At 46.5% G+C, this 15411-nt stretch overlaps 1 protein-coding gene across 4 annotated transcripts in view; it reads left to right on the top strand.

Moving 5' to 3' along the window:
- The window catches only part of LOC149347751 (uncharacterized), a 175206-nt gene that overhangs the window by 16883 nt on the left and 142912 nt on the right, over nt 1–15411 (top strand). For 3 of the 4 annotated variants that reach the window (XM_089587410.1, XM_089587409.1, XM_089587411.1), the window contains exons 8-9: nt 4151–4297; nt 5799–5911. In XM_089587410.1, the coding sequence (XP_089443536.1) occupies nt 4151–4297; nt 5799–5911 (260 nt within the window). Of the gene's footprint in view, nt 1–4150; nt 4298–5798; nt 5912–6857; nt 6936–8450; nt 8632–11162; nt 11259–12882; nt 13029–15124; nt 15211–15411 lie in introns of all 4 variants that reach the window. The other variant, XM_089587412.1, reaches the window with a different exon arrangement.

Raw genomic sequence — 15411 nt, 5'->3', positions numbered from 1 at the left:
AAGGCCCAGTCAGCAATTCACGCAGAAGAGGTTGCCATCGCTTTGGCAGCCTCTCACACCTCCTCCAAATACATAATCACCGACTCGCGAGGGGCTTGCCGTAACGTCACGCAAGGGTGGGTTACTCCCCTAGCTTATCGCATTTACCATAATTGTAGCCGAGACTCGGATCCCGCGCACCGATCTCTCGTTTGGGCTCCAGGTCACCAAGGCGTCCACGGAAATGAGTCAGCCGACGCCGCCGCCCGCGCGCTCTCTCTCCGGGCATTTCCCACGGGACCCGACGCCGACCAGGACACTGATTTCAATCCGATTTAGACTTTTAAAGAAATATGCGAGTATTACAAATCCACGCACCAAACTCTTCCCACCCCGTGCAAAGGGCTGGGGAAGGTCAACGAGCAGGTACTCCTGCGCCTGCTCACCAACACGATGTTGTGCCTGGCAACTCTGCAACATTTCGATCCTCAATTCGACGGGCGGTGCTCACACTGTGGGGAGATGTCTGACACTTACCACACGGTGTGGGCCTGCCAGCAGAACCCATCCCTACTCCCTATCCCAAAACCCACCCGAGAGGACTGGGAGGCGACCCTGTCCGGTTGCTGCACCCTCGAGGCCCAAAGGGCCTTAACGCAGCGCGCCCGGGCTGCGGCAAACGCCAATGGGGTACCTGTCTAGGCATCCCACCTAGTGGTTGTAAGGGCGTGACCCTTCAGGTCACGACCCCCAACACCTCTCCCTATGATTTAATAAATGTTTTCACCACCACCACCACCTAGCTATATATTGATACATGCATTCGAAGAGACAGCAGTAGTGCATGCACGCGAAGAGGAAGAAGTTAGTTGGCTCTCGCTCGCGCGCTCGGGCCACTGAGGGACCGCCGCAGTTTTGTCGTCTCAGCTCCGGTGTTCTATTTCGCGTTGCACGCTACAATATATTAAAATCCCCTGTGTTCCTTGGTTTCTATGGCTGTTGGCTTCACTTATATATGTATAAAAGAAGCCAAAAGCCATAGAAATCAAGGAACAGAGGTGATTTTATTCATATTCATTTGTTTTGTGGTGTTGGTCAGTGGAGAATGTTATTGAACATGTTATCACTTAACGATAATTGATTAGAAAAGAAGACGAAGTAACAATATGCTGCCCATGGGAACCGAACCCACGACCTCCGAATTATGCATCCGGTGCTCTTCCAACTGAGCTATATGTATGTATACAGAGTGTTTCATCGAAGACTTTCTGCAGTTTTTTAAAATAAGGTATTTGAATTAGATGCGCGCTTTTTCTGGCATAGCATTGTCAGTGGTGTAGTACATCATAATGCAGCTAAGACGTGCTAACTAGCAGGCTTGTTAACCAATATTTAATAGTTAACTTTTAAACTATTACCGTTGGGCTCCTTAATTATTGAGAGGCATGTAGCCCACCGTAAGTAATGTCCATATCAGTTTTTCGAATTTCGAGAACGCGATTATCCTCGGCGCTGTGGCCCAACAAATTTTGGCAGTCTCGACGAGTTAGGTTCACTGGACAGGTTGCTTTGCCTGCAAGCTTCTCAAACCGCATGTATTTTGGCGCGATGTAGGCGAAATTTGTTGGGCCACAGCGCCGAGGATAATCGCGTTCTCGAAATTCTAAAAACGGATATGGACATTACTTACGGTGGGCTACATGCCTCTCAATAATTAAGGAGCCCAACGGTAATAGTTTAAAAGTTAACTATTAAATATTGGCTAACAATCCTGATAGTTAGCACGTCTTAGCTGCATTATGATGTACTACATCACTGACAATGCTATGCCAGAAAAAGCGCACATGTAATTCAAATAGCTTATTTTTAAAAATTGCAGAAAGTCTTAGGTGAAACACACACACACACACACACACACACACACACACACACACACACACACACACACACACACACACACACACACACACACACACACACACACACACACACACACACACACACACACACACACACACACACACACACACACACACACACACACACACACACACACACACACACACACACACACACACACACACACACACACACACACACACACACACACACACACACACACACACACACACACACACACACACACACACACACACACACACACACACACACACACACACACACACACACACACACACACACACACACACACACACACACACACACACACACACACACACACACACACACACACACACACACACACACACACACACACACACACACACACACACACACACACACACACACACACACACACACACACACACACACACACACACACACACACACACACACACACACACACACACACACACACACACACACACACACACACACACACACACACACACACACACACACACACACACACACACACACACACACACACACACACACACACACACACACACACACACACACACACACACACACACACACACACACACACACACACACACACACACACACACACACACACACACACACACACACACACACACACACACACACACACACACACACACACACACACACACACACACACACACACACACACACACACACACACACACACACACACACACACACACACACACACACACACACACACACACACACACACACACACACACACACACACACACACACACACACACACACACACACACACACACACACACACACACACACACACACACACACACACACACACACACACACACACACACACACACACACACACACACACACACACACACACACACACACACACACACACACACACACACACACACACACACACACACACACACACACACACACACACACACACACACACACACACACACACACACACACACACACACACACACACACACACACACACACACACACACACACACACACACACACACACACACACACACACACACACACACACACACACACACACACACACACACACACACACACACACACACACACACACACACACACACACACACACACACACACACACACACACACACACACACACACACACACACACACACACACACACACACACACACACACACACACACACACACACACACACACACACACACACACACACACACACACACACACACACACACACACACACACACACACACACACACACACACACACACACACACAGATATACCGGGTGTCGTCCCAGCTAAAGGTAACCAAACTTTTAAAAAAGACCAGGTGTCCTAGTCCAGTGAAACCAATTCAGGGTTGTTTATAGTCGCCTGGCCTAGTCTTGATTATTTTTTTTCGCTTTTTAAAGTTATTTTATTAGTTAAGTTCAATTAGCTAACTTTTTATTTATTGATTTCAGGAAGAAAGTGTCAATGAGAAAGTTTTAGATCGCCTCGAAAAACAGCTGGCAGTGACGTTTTGCGTCAAGTTACGATGTACGTACCTTCATTTATTGGCCTTAAAAGACAGTAATCACGTGACCAGCTGCTCACTCACTACTCTGGCCCAATGTGCACCCAAAGTCTCATCGAGGAGAGGACTTCAGAAAAAACGGATTTTATTCTTTAAGGCGCGTCTTGTGTCGTTGAAGTGGCACATTTGTCATGTGAAAGCTTTTTCTTATTGGGCGGGTTATGGTTAAAGGCAGGTAAAAAAACTACTTTACGTAAATATTACTTTGCTGCAAATGTCTCAGTACGCTGTTTCTCAAAGCGAACTACAATTTTTCCATTGGCACTTTGTTCCTCAAGTCAATAATTAAAAAGTTAATTAGTCAACCTTGAAGAACGAAAAAATACTACAGACTAGGTTACGCGACTCTAAACAACCGTTATTTGGTTTCAGACGGCTAGGACATCCCGCGTTTTTTAAAAGCTTGGTTACATTTAGCTGGGGCACGTGGTATATATATAGAGGACAGGCTCTGTCCGAAACATCGACTGACAATAAATGTTTACCTAACTGAAGCGTGTTTGCAAGTAGCACTCCTTCATAGTGCAGGTAATGGACCTGCTCGATTGGGTCAGCATAGTAACGAGGTTTTGTACTTACTGCGTTGCTGATTCTAACCAGCCTTTCCCTTTGTCCCTTCATCCCGAAGCAAGCATGAGAACTGCATGGAACGAAGTCCTGCGGTAGCCTACGCCTCCTGGAGTGCCTTCGTCACGTGGGTGCCAGGCAGGCCTCCAAGAACCACACTCGGAGCGCCCGCGCACTCCGGGGTTGTCTTCGCAGACCGGTGTGGTGGGTGAGCAGAACTGCCACTTGGTTCGCTGGATTTACTGGCGCGCGCGGTTCGTCGCTGCTAGCAGCACCAGTCTGGTAACAAAAATCATTTTTTATTGCAAGAACGCGAGGACTTGGATACAAAGCTTCGGAAACATGAAAATACGCTTAAATATGGCCACAAAGTAAATCTCTTCCGCTATTTTTTCTACTAGCCCTAAAAAATGGCTTTCATTATCAAACTGCAAGAAATGGAACAATTAGCACCCTTGGGGGCTTGAAAAGGTGCACTCTTTTTCAAAAATTGCAGGATTCCACTTAAGTCTGCTCAAGAGCGGAAATGCGAGAATCATTCCCTGTTCCTTTCTCTGCCTGCATTTTTTCCTATTATTTTTTAAAATTTTTATCCATTTTTTTTCTTTGTTTTTACTCTTGTTTTCACCCGCATTGGAGCAGTGTGACAGCAAAGCATCTGCATACTATATCGACGACTTTGCTACTGTGACGTACAAGTGCTATATTGATGCCCATGGCTATTCCAACGTCTAAGTGTGTTTTTGGCGATTAATTAATTAATTACTCCGCATCAAAAAAATTCGGAATATATCGAGATTCTTTCACCCACTACCTAATGCAATCAAACTTTTTTCACATATCTTTATAGGACGACATGAACGTGCGGACACAATTTGCGGACACTTGTTGATGATGCGTAAATAGCCATATAATGCTCTCGCGTTAAAAATATACAGTCCAAGGAGCTTCGGCGTAAGCAGTGCAGTTGTACTCTCCAGCACCCGTACGAGTCTTAATCCATGCACGAGTGACGATGAGGGTTCTGACCTTCGAGAGATCTGTAAAACGTGGTGGTGGTAACAAGGTACACTGCACGACCCAGAAGCAAAACGAATGAGCTGATAATTTTTTTACAAAGGCGGCATCTAGTAAGCGCGCGCACTTAAGGGTAGACGGTGGCGCAGTTTTTGTCAGCATTTAATTAGATGCGTTCACACACTGTACCGTGGCGTTGCTTATAGCCTGGTTCATGCGCTGCGGTTAGCGGCATTCAAATTTACCAAACTTCACCTTGCTGAGACTCGGAACAGGAGTGGGTGTCTGAACGCACACGCATCTCCTGCAAAGAAAAGACACGAGGCACCTTTTTTTTTTCGCCGTCGAATGAAATGTCGCCAACTTTGCACGCTAGCCTCTCAACTCGCAGATCACAGATACCTGTCGTATCGAAAAACACAACAGAAAATTTCCTGTTGTCATAACACATGTTCCTGCGGTAATTTCGAGCCTGACAACAGAAATTCTTTTGGTAGCAGCAAGAATTTCCGCAGTACGAAGCAATTTCCTGTCGTAATGACAGCGCCAGTTCTGTCGCAACGATGCGCACTGCAGCTTCGCAACACTACAGAAAAATATGTCGTAACGATAGAACCACCGATATTTCTGTCGTATTTTTTGCTCTGGATACAGTCCTGCGCCGACGAAGTCTTTTTCTTTCTCCACCGCAGTGCCTTCCTGGCAGGTCTCGTAGCAGACGCGGTGATGGCTTTCCTGCGCTCAGAGTCGCAACCACTTTGCCTGTCACCTGTACTGCAGCCCCTGCAGGCAGTCGGGTCCCTAGGTACGTATTGGAAGGAAAGAAAGAAAATCCGTTGTTCTCGGCGACCAAGAAAGAGTCATAAAATGCTTTAACCCTCATAAGCCTAATGCCCGCGACAAAATATAGATTTTTTTCTCCAAGAAGCAGCAAAATGGTCTTCTTACTATCAATAACTGTTTCTACTCCTTACGCTGTGAAACATCTATTGTAGGATACAACATAAAAAATGGCAGTTGCTAAAACTGGGCCATGTTCTACGGCGAACTGTGTTACTCCGCTGGCCAATCACAGCAATAAATGAACTCAACTTTTTATGTTTCACTAAACTAATCGAGTCAGGTATCAAATTATAAAACTAGTAATTTTTTGCTCGTGATGATCTTGTTGTTAAGGTAAGAGAGTTTTAACAACGCACTACTTTTTCTCATGGAGGAATTACGTGCGGGGGTCTTGAATGTGGGCGGAGCTTCGCTGCAGACTTGAGAAGTAGGCGACTGTACACCTTTGCGAGTCTTCCTTATTTGCGCGTCCTTTACTTTTGATGAAGTAGTAACAGGTGTAAGTTTTTACTTTGAGTTTCTGAGTGTGCACTTCGCATGCTGTCTGAGTTAACCAAAAATCAGCTGTCTCGGCACGTTCGATGTTGGTCATGTGCAAGGCATCTTCGCTGCGGCGTGCTTCTGTGGGTGTAAAACAAGTTTGGACCGAGGTGACTGAGCGGCAAAAAGTTTGACGCTGAGTATTATTACTGACCTGTTTACGAATACAACCATGAATACATAAATGTTGGCCTAAATATAAATGCGTTCACTAGTCTCTAAATATAGAGCTCGGAAATGCGCCTAACAAGATTATTTTCAAGCAAATACCTGTTTGTGCAAGGTATACGGTGTTCAGTAAATTTATACAAGCAGATATCTTCAACTAGCCGAAAAAACATTTGGCGATGTTCTTGATTATTTTCAAGCGTTGCTGTTTCTTTGGGTGCGGTACTTCCAAGTGCGGCTTGGGCGGGGCTTCCTGCGCCTGAATCCAGCCATCGTGGGTGAGTTGACGGCAATTTTTGCAGTGAATCACTCAGGCTATAAGACCCTAGAGACCACACAATCAGTGCACTGAGAAAATTGTACAGCTTTCCTCTGCAGCCGTCCTGGTACGTTCAGGTTCACGCTAAAAATGAGGACCTTTCTCTTATAAAAATGGTCTACAGACAGTGTATTGATTTCTTGTAGACTCTGTTGCCTTATCATAAACATTTCTTTTCGTCTATTCATAGTCTATAGACTGTCTATGTACTAAATGTGTATGGCCATAAATCTATGTATTGTCTGTAGACTGTCTATATCATTTGAACTACCTGTAGGCTGTTCTCTAGGATTGGTCTATTGAGAGTCTATAAACTTTATAGACAGAAGTCTATGGATGGTCTATATTTTTGAGGTTGATTAAGATCTACTGCACCTTGCGGCTTGCTCCACTTTCCTGACACCATCGCATTGAATGTTTAATTTTATATTGCACATGTAATGAAGCGATTTGAGCCAGTGGCAAACTGTTTAATACTTTCTAAACCACCATTATGAAGCTATCATGAGCTAAACATTTCACCTTCACTGTTCGTACTGACTTCTATTTTTTTTGCAGACTACAGAGATTTGTAACTCCTGGCCGTATACTGTGCTCTTCCTTAGGTATCTTTCTTAGATTCTGCGATTTTTTACGAGATGTTTTTGCCATGCGTTTCTTTGTTTTGAAACTTTGAAAGTTTATTCAGAAGTATTACAAATGCTATGCTAATACTTAAGCTAACAATCAGCAGCTACGTTATCGCAGCTGTGAGCTGAGAGCTATGGGCTCTGTGCCCATCTGAGTCATTTGCAAGTCCACTGCTAAAGGACTCGCTGATTGCAGCTCTGCATCAAAAAGTTTCGTGGGTTCACGTAGACACACCGTGCAAGATCATTTGGCATTGATGGCTATGTACACACAATGTAGATTGAACGCGATGGCGTTAACGCTCCTGTTGTGCAGAAAATGTGGTGTTATCGGGCGTTGTGATCGAAAAATAGGGTGGCCTAGGTGGCGCACCTAGGTCACGTGACCTTGTAGCGTCATCGCAACCTGCCAACCGGGCTGTGAGCAAACTGTCGGCCGTGGCAGGTGGCAGTCGATAATCGATCTCGAGAGGTTGCTCTGGAGGTGCAACAAGGGTCGCATAAGCCCCACCGGTGGCAGCCCCAGCCATCGCAGGGCAATAGCCCATTCCTTAACCACTGCACCACTGCAAAAGGAGTGGCATATGGACTCCCGGGCACATATGAATGCAAAGTTGAGAATGACCAATTCTGCATATATGTGCATTAACTCATTAACTCCATCGCATCGTGCCTTTAACGCGGATCTCTAGTGTCCAGTTTTTTTCAAGAGAGGTGCAGAATTTAGCCACTGTTGTAGAGATTAATTGCCTTGCAGCATATTTCTGTTTCTTACAATAGTACAACAGAGAATTGCTCTCTCTTATTTAGACTTACTCCAACGCCCATGTTTTCGGTGGTTTCAGGGAAGACGCTGCTGCTTCGCTGTCATGCAGACAACCAGCCCAAGCACCTGGTAACAGCAGAGTGCCGCTGAGACTCGCCAGCTCTTGTACCTCTCCGCTGTCGCTCCACTCAATACAGTACGAAAAACATGTCCAAGTGGGCGTGCCGCGGCAGCCCACTACGAGCTGAAGAAAACGAACGGTTAGTACCTGGCTCCGTCTTTGCAAATAAACCATCATGGTCTCCCATCCCTTCAGCGAGATACGCAACGGCGAGAAACGGTGACTACTTGCTGATAAGTCACGCTGTAGCATTTAAATGAACAGGAGGGGCCCAGGATGTGGGGCATTGCATTTCTATCGCACTGACGTCATTCTGTATTTTGCTGATGAGTGTTCACTTCTCAATGAAAAGGAATGACGCAGTGACAGTCCCATTTCTGGTAGACCTTAACTGCGCATTGAAGGAAATGATTTAAAGAAGTTTGGTTTATTGAGGTTTAACGTCTCAAAGCAACTCACGCTATGAGGGACGCCGTAGTGAAGGTCTCCGGAAATTTCGATCACCTGGGGTTCTTTAACTTGCACCGACATCACACAGCACACGGGCCTCTAGAATTTCGCCTTCATCAAAATTCGGCCGCCGCGGCCGGAAAGAAAGAAGGAGGAAAGTTTGTTTGCTTCATTGAGGTTTAACGTCCCAAGGCTACTGAGGCTATGAGAGAGGTTTGGTTTGGTTTATGGGGTTTAACGTCCCAAAGCGACTAAGGCTATCAGAGAAGCTGTAGTGAAGGTCTCCGGATGTTTCGACCACCTGGGGTTCTTTAACGTGCACTGGCATCGCACAGCACACTGGCCTCTAGAATTTCACCTTCATCGAAATTCGGCCGCTGCGACAGGAATGAAAGGAGGAGGAAAATTTTGTTGGTTTATTAGGATTTATCGTCTCAAAGCGAATGAGGCTATGAGGAACACTGAATTGAAGGGCTCCGGAAATTTTACCACCTGGGGTTCTTTAACGTGCACTGACATCGCACAGCACACGGGCCTCTAGAATTTCGCCTTCATCGAAATTCGGCCGCCGCAGCCGGGATCGAACCCTCGTCTTTCGGGTCAGCAGCCGAGCGCCGTAACCACTGAGGCACTGCGACGAGGCGAAAAAGGGAAGGAATGAAAGAAGAGAACCATTTTCACCCTCTAGTGTGTTCGTGATCTTTTAAAAAAGTACGTGGGCGCTGAATTGACGAAGGATGTTGTGCCCTTGTTTCCTCCTTTCTATCTCTTATATGTCCCTGTTTTCCTTTATTAGGGGCATACTTACATCAAAAATAGTGGAAGGAGAAAGGAAGAAAAAGGTGCCTTAGTGGAGGGGCACGAGATATTTTCGACCACCTGGGGTTCTTTAATAAAAAAATTGAAGCCAGGTGTATTTTATGGCTTGTACCGCGCACGTCACCTGTCTGCAGAGTAATCTCTCATCCTACGAAAAATGCGTATAACAGCGCACGCTAGTGAATAAATGTTTTTTTTTGTTTTGTTTTTCCACCAGCACTAAGCACCGACCTATCCGTAGATCTGGCGGTGGCGCTTCTTTTTTCTCAGCCATAGATTGAAGCAACCAATGCTACATCCTTATGCGCTCGGCTGAACGCTTCCACAGCCTGGGCTCCTGCTCGTGCTGGGAGCTCGGGGAACGAAGGAGCCGAGCACTTGGCTCAAGGTTTTACGAACGCATCCTCCTCCCTTAATGCCCCAGGCGGCCTACAATGAAATTACCAACCTATAAAGAGAACACCGAATGTACCCCCCAACCCCCCGTTCCATCCTGACCTCGACAGACAACAAGCCACCCGAAATTTTCCGGAGCCCTGCATTATGAGGTCCCTCATAGCCTGAGTAGCTTTGGGACATTAAACCCCGTTAAGCAAACCAAACCTTCTTGCCAAATTGTCACAATGGTAGTCCCGGAAAGCAGGCTCACATCTTATGCAGATGTGGGAAACAACCTCCCCACAAACACCCTACAGCCAGCTCCCACTGAAGAGGGATGGAATGGACTGCTGACAACCACAGACAAATCGCAACAAGTGGCCCTCACGTCCTGTGCCCCGGCAGTCGTCCCCACCTGGGGACCATGCCGCCCGAATATATCCCTCAGTATTTCGTATTTCGGCGATAAAGATTTGTTCACACGCAGAAAGCCCAGCAGATACCTTTCTCCGGTGTCTGCAATTGGCGCGGCAGTATAGAAATCAATCACCGCACTCTTTGATTTTGCACAATTCAGATCGCTGTATTCTGCAGCTTTAAATTTATAAAACGCTGGACTGCTCTGTGTGTGCCAACAAGCTTAACAGCAAACAGCACTCGCAATCCCAGTTCGGAAAGTATGGTAACGTGAGAGTAATGCTGGTTATGAAGCTCTATGCCATATCATTGCACTGTGAAGGATTGGAATGCCTTGCACTGCAGCAAGCCCTTACAGAAGCATTCAAAGCTGCATTCTTTTGTTTTCAGCACGTCTGTAGTGGTGGTCTTGTGGCTTCGTGATGTCGTTGATTTGAACATATTTAGGCGCGTAGCAATAATCAGTTACTGGCGTCGTGCCCCTGCATTACGAGCGCTGCGTTTTGACGACAACCCTTTCAGTAGAACCATGTTCTTGATCAGTAAGAATGAATAAACACTGGTCTGTTTCGCAGCCCTCAAAATTGTTTCAATTCTTTCTTGCAGCCGGTGTCCTTTTGGACGCGGTACATGGTCTGGCATGGCAGCCGACCACCACATGTAATGCAGAGATAGGTGGCCGGGCTTCTGTGAACTTCATGGGTGAGTTCGCTGCTTTTATTGAACTTAATCAATGAGGCTTATAAATTATAAAACGACTACGTATGGTGCAGTAAACAAGCTCGCTACTTTTTCAAGCCTGCTGCGAGCCGTAGGAATTTATGAAAGCTTGATTCGGCAGAGGTGGAGACGCATATTGAACGGCATAGTTAACTTGTGCGTAGAGAGCTTCCACCTAAAAAGTTTTAGTGGCGGCCAATGAGTGTAACACAATTTATATTACCTTTAGCTTTGGTCGGTGTGCACCTGATACTTTTACAACAAGAACTTCTGCATCCATAAACACCGTATACGGCGCACCCCAAGCGAAACAAACGTCGTGATTTTTCTGTGCTTGCAAGGCCGAAAATCTGACGCTATAAATGGCAGGCTACTTGCCGGCTCACGGAGGGGGTCGCGAACAGACGAATTTCTTGGGTGAGCAGTTTGAGCTCACGTGATTGCTGCTTCTAAGGCTAGTTTAATCTCACGTTACGCTGGAGCCGCGCACAACTGGTGACCAAACTTGAAAGTTGTGGCAAGATTATCCGTGTTTAGTCTGCCGTACTGCTTTCTGGTTTCTATGCTTAGTTTGACCTATACTTGAAATATTTGTCCACATTGCGGAAGCGAACAGGAGCATTCAAGCTTTTTTGCCCAGTAAGTTTCGTTCGTTTCGAATGTTCATGTAAATAGGTGTCTACTTGAAAATAATAAATTGTGAAAGACCAACCGGCAGCAGCTTTCCCTTCTACCACTTCAGGCATTGTTCTTGTTTAGCAGCGGCCAATAGCCGCAATTTTCAGCGTTGTCTACAGCATCGGTGATGCGTTAAATTGCTCGTTCTGAATGGACCGGTTCACCTGTTAGGGCGTCTTACATGCCGGGGAAAATGAACAACTGCCACGTCAAAACAGTCTGTCGGACTTTTCGTGAAACAACATCGTCGGCCTAACAAACTGTATCACTCGCGAGAGTTTCAAGCCCATTTTCAAGTTCGAAAGCTACCGAGGCCTTTGTTCTGTGCTTGTTGTTCAGTTCTCCAAACCATTCTGCACGCATACTCGGAGCGCCTCGAGTATTCATTATAGCTCCTAGACTGCCATGTGGGAATCGGTTATTCCAATTGGCTCAGAGTTGAATGTTTGGAGCGCTGCATTTCCCAGGGGAAGAAAAAGACAGAACCGTCTCAAAAATACCCCCAAATCACCAATTTTTGCGATGTTTTCATGGCCCATAACGCCTAGGCACTGGATTCCAAGGGAAGGGAATCTTAGCAGGGTGCTGCAGAAAGTTAGGTGGGTGGATGCGATTAAAAGGTTCGCACGGATAGGGTCGCCGCAGCTGGCACAGGACAGGGTTAATTGGGGAGACATGGGAGAGGCCATTGTCCTGCAGTGGCCGTAGTCAGGCTGATGATGGTGATTCGAGCAGTAATAATGAACCAATAAGCAGGCAGTGCCAGACCCTCTCAGTCCTTACAGCAACCAACGGGCGGAAAAAAGTAATGTGAGACCAATACGACTGTAGCCCCGGAATTGCTCGTAAATTGCCCATGTGCTAATTCACAATCTGTGGTATTTCTTCGTGCCGTGGTGCATGCTGATGCAAGATGCTCCTTGTGCAGAGCCAATCTGGATGACTACCACTGCGCCTGGAATACCAGGCACGAGAGTACACCGCAGCAATTTTTCCACTGCAGTGGCTGGGAAAGATTGCCCTACTGAATGAGGGTGTTTATCCCGGCTGCTGTGTGGACGAAATGACGGAAAGGTACTTCATCCTAAATCATTCCCATAAATGTCGCCGCACAGCGTGATGCTTTGATGCTCGTTGCGGTAAATGGCCTCTGTGAAAACGTTGTTTGAAGTTGTCCTAACACCTAAGAAGGAATCAAGAGCTGCTAGGGGCGGAACGTTTTTAAACCGAGTAGAGGTGCGAAAGCAGGTGTTCATTCTTAAGCTTGGCCTTAAAGGTACGACGTGCTCTCGTTACTGGGTTAACGCCCATATATGCAGAATCGGTCATTGTCTACTCAACATTCTATAGATAGCAGCGAGTCCTAATATACCACTACAAGCGCAGTGGCGCAGCGGTTAAGCGATGCGCCACTGCACTGGCACGTGGCTGTTTCTATCCCGGCCACCCTTTGGGATTTTGCGACCAATGTTGCTCTTCCCGAGCAGCCTCTCGCGCAGCTGGCCCGACGTTCCTTCGAGCTAACCCGAGCCTACCGGAGTAACGCAGGCTAGCTCGGTTAACAACTTGACTTGCTAGGAAACGACGCAAGATCGTTCGTACGTACGGTGAATGCACATTCGGTGACAAGAGTCTTGGCCGGGGTTCGGGTGACCGGATGCGGGACTGGTTGGGTGCTCGGCTGCGTACCCGAAGGACGCGGGTTCGGCCCAGATTTCAAAATATTTCTGAATACACCAAATACTCTAGTAACTAGGTGTAACATGAGAGATAGGGTTTATACATAAGTAAAGATTTTTTACGCGACAGCGTATACAGCTCGTTCGGTCGAAAAGCCGTCGGCGTCGTAGCAGTTTTGAGCACCGCGCTTCGTAAAAAGTCATATCATGCCAACCGTTTGCCGCAGAATGTTCCATATGGTGTCATACGATTCAGCGTTTCGTGCAGCATAAACTTGCTAGTTAAAGATAGAGCCCAGCTATCTGCAAAGCTTCGAACCAGTGACCTATAATCATGTTCTACCAGCGACCTTTTTTCGGGCCTCCATCATGTGGGGTTAGCGTGTCCACCAAGACAGTTGCGACTGTTGCTGTCTCATTTCCTTTCCTCAAAAAACCAATTCTCAATTTGTCTGACCGGCAAGGCGTCGCACCCAACGGGCGATGGCGTTCCCTGGACTCCCTGGCAGCACTGCAACACGCTGTCGCGTTCAACTCTTAAAGGCGAAGCATAAACGTCCTTCCAATATTTTTCCGATGAATGCGTGGCTTAAATATTTGGGAATTGACGAGGAGCATGGCTTTTATGGTAGGGCCATTCGTCTTTTACTGCGCAGATGAAAACTGTGAACCGATGCAATACTCATTCGGCAGGTCGTTGAGTATGAGTCCTGTAACAGTACCTTGAGGCACTCTGCAGAAGACTGAGGACATTTGGAAAGAACACGTGTTAATGTAAATAAACTGCTCTCTCCTGTTGAGAAGGAAAACACACAATTGATAAGCATTCATAAGAGTAGAATGTCATAATGAGCCCCTCATTTCCCTTCTCTTGTCTACTCAATATCTGTACTGAAAAGTATGTCTTCTACATGCATTTAGAGCAGTGACTTGGCAAATGTAAAGCAGAGCTGTGTTTATAAAGTACGATTCACCAACCCGTACGGAAATTCATTCAATTTAACCGCCTTTCCAGTGTGTGGCCCGCACTAGCCCTTGATCTTATTTCAGCGTCATTCATTGGCCTGCAACTGAGGACAGTACTATGACGCAGACGCTGTTGTAATTCTCCTGTACAACGCGCGTAACGCGGCGAACTGCTGTGGAAGCCCAAAAGCTCGTAACATAGCAATTAACACATCTCCAGGCATTCCCTTCAGGCTCCAAGGAATTCCGTGGCTGCTGTCACTGCCTATAATCATAGCAAAAGACTAAGCAGCACTCGAGGCTACGACAATGTTCTCGCCACGACTGCACCTCTCGTAGAGCACCTTCAAGATTTTATGGTGCTCGTATATTTGGAAGGGCTTAAAGCTAATTGGTCGTATCTCTGTAGAGAAGCAGAATAGTGGCGTCATTCAGCTAGACCATTATCCTTTCATAGAAACCTGTGTGATATTCAGTGAGGATATGGATGCACAAGCTGTGATATGAGCACAAAATTCTTCGCAGAGTCGGCTCTCCTTTGAATATGGTACCTCGCCACCGGCAAGAATTACTAGGCGGATGGTTCCAGCACGTCAAGATTATATGCACGGGTAAGTTAGTAGCAATGTTCAGTATGAGTCAGTCAGTTTATAGAATGAAAATCGGATATCTCTATCTCATGCGCTAACATGCGTTGTAGGCGCATGTCTCCTGGTCATTCATTTATTCTTGCATACCTGGTGGTAATCTATATGACACAATATGTTGCTACTCATGCCGCGAAAGCAAAACTGTTAAAGCGATATGCGGGA

The sequence above is a fragment of the Amblyomma mixtum genome, chromosome 4 (genome assembly GCF_055824585.1).
Source record: "Amblyomma mixtum isolate Tamu chromosome 4, ASM5582458v1, whole genome shotgun sequence".
NCBI classification, from domain to species: domain Eukaryota; kingdom Metazoa; phylum Arthropoda; class Arachnida; order Ixodida; family Ixodidae; genus Amblyomma; species Amblyomma mixtum.
This window is presented reverse-complemented; position numbering and strand designations above follow the sequence as displayed.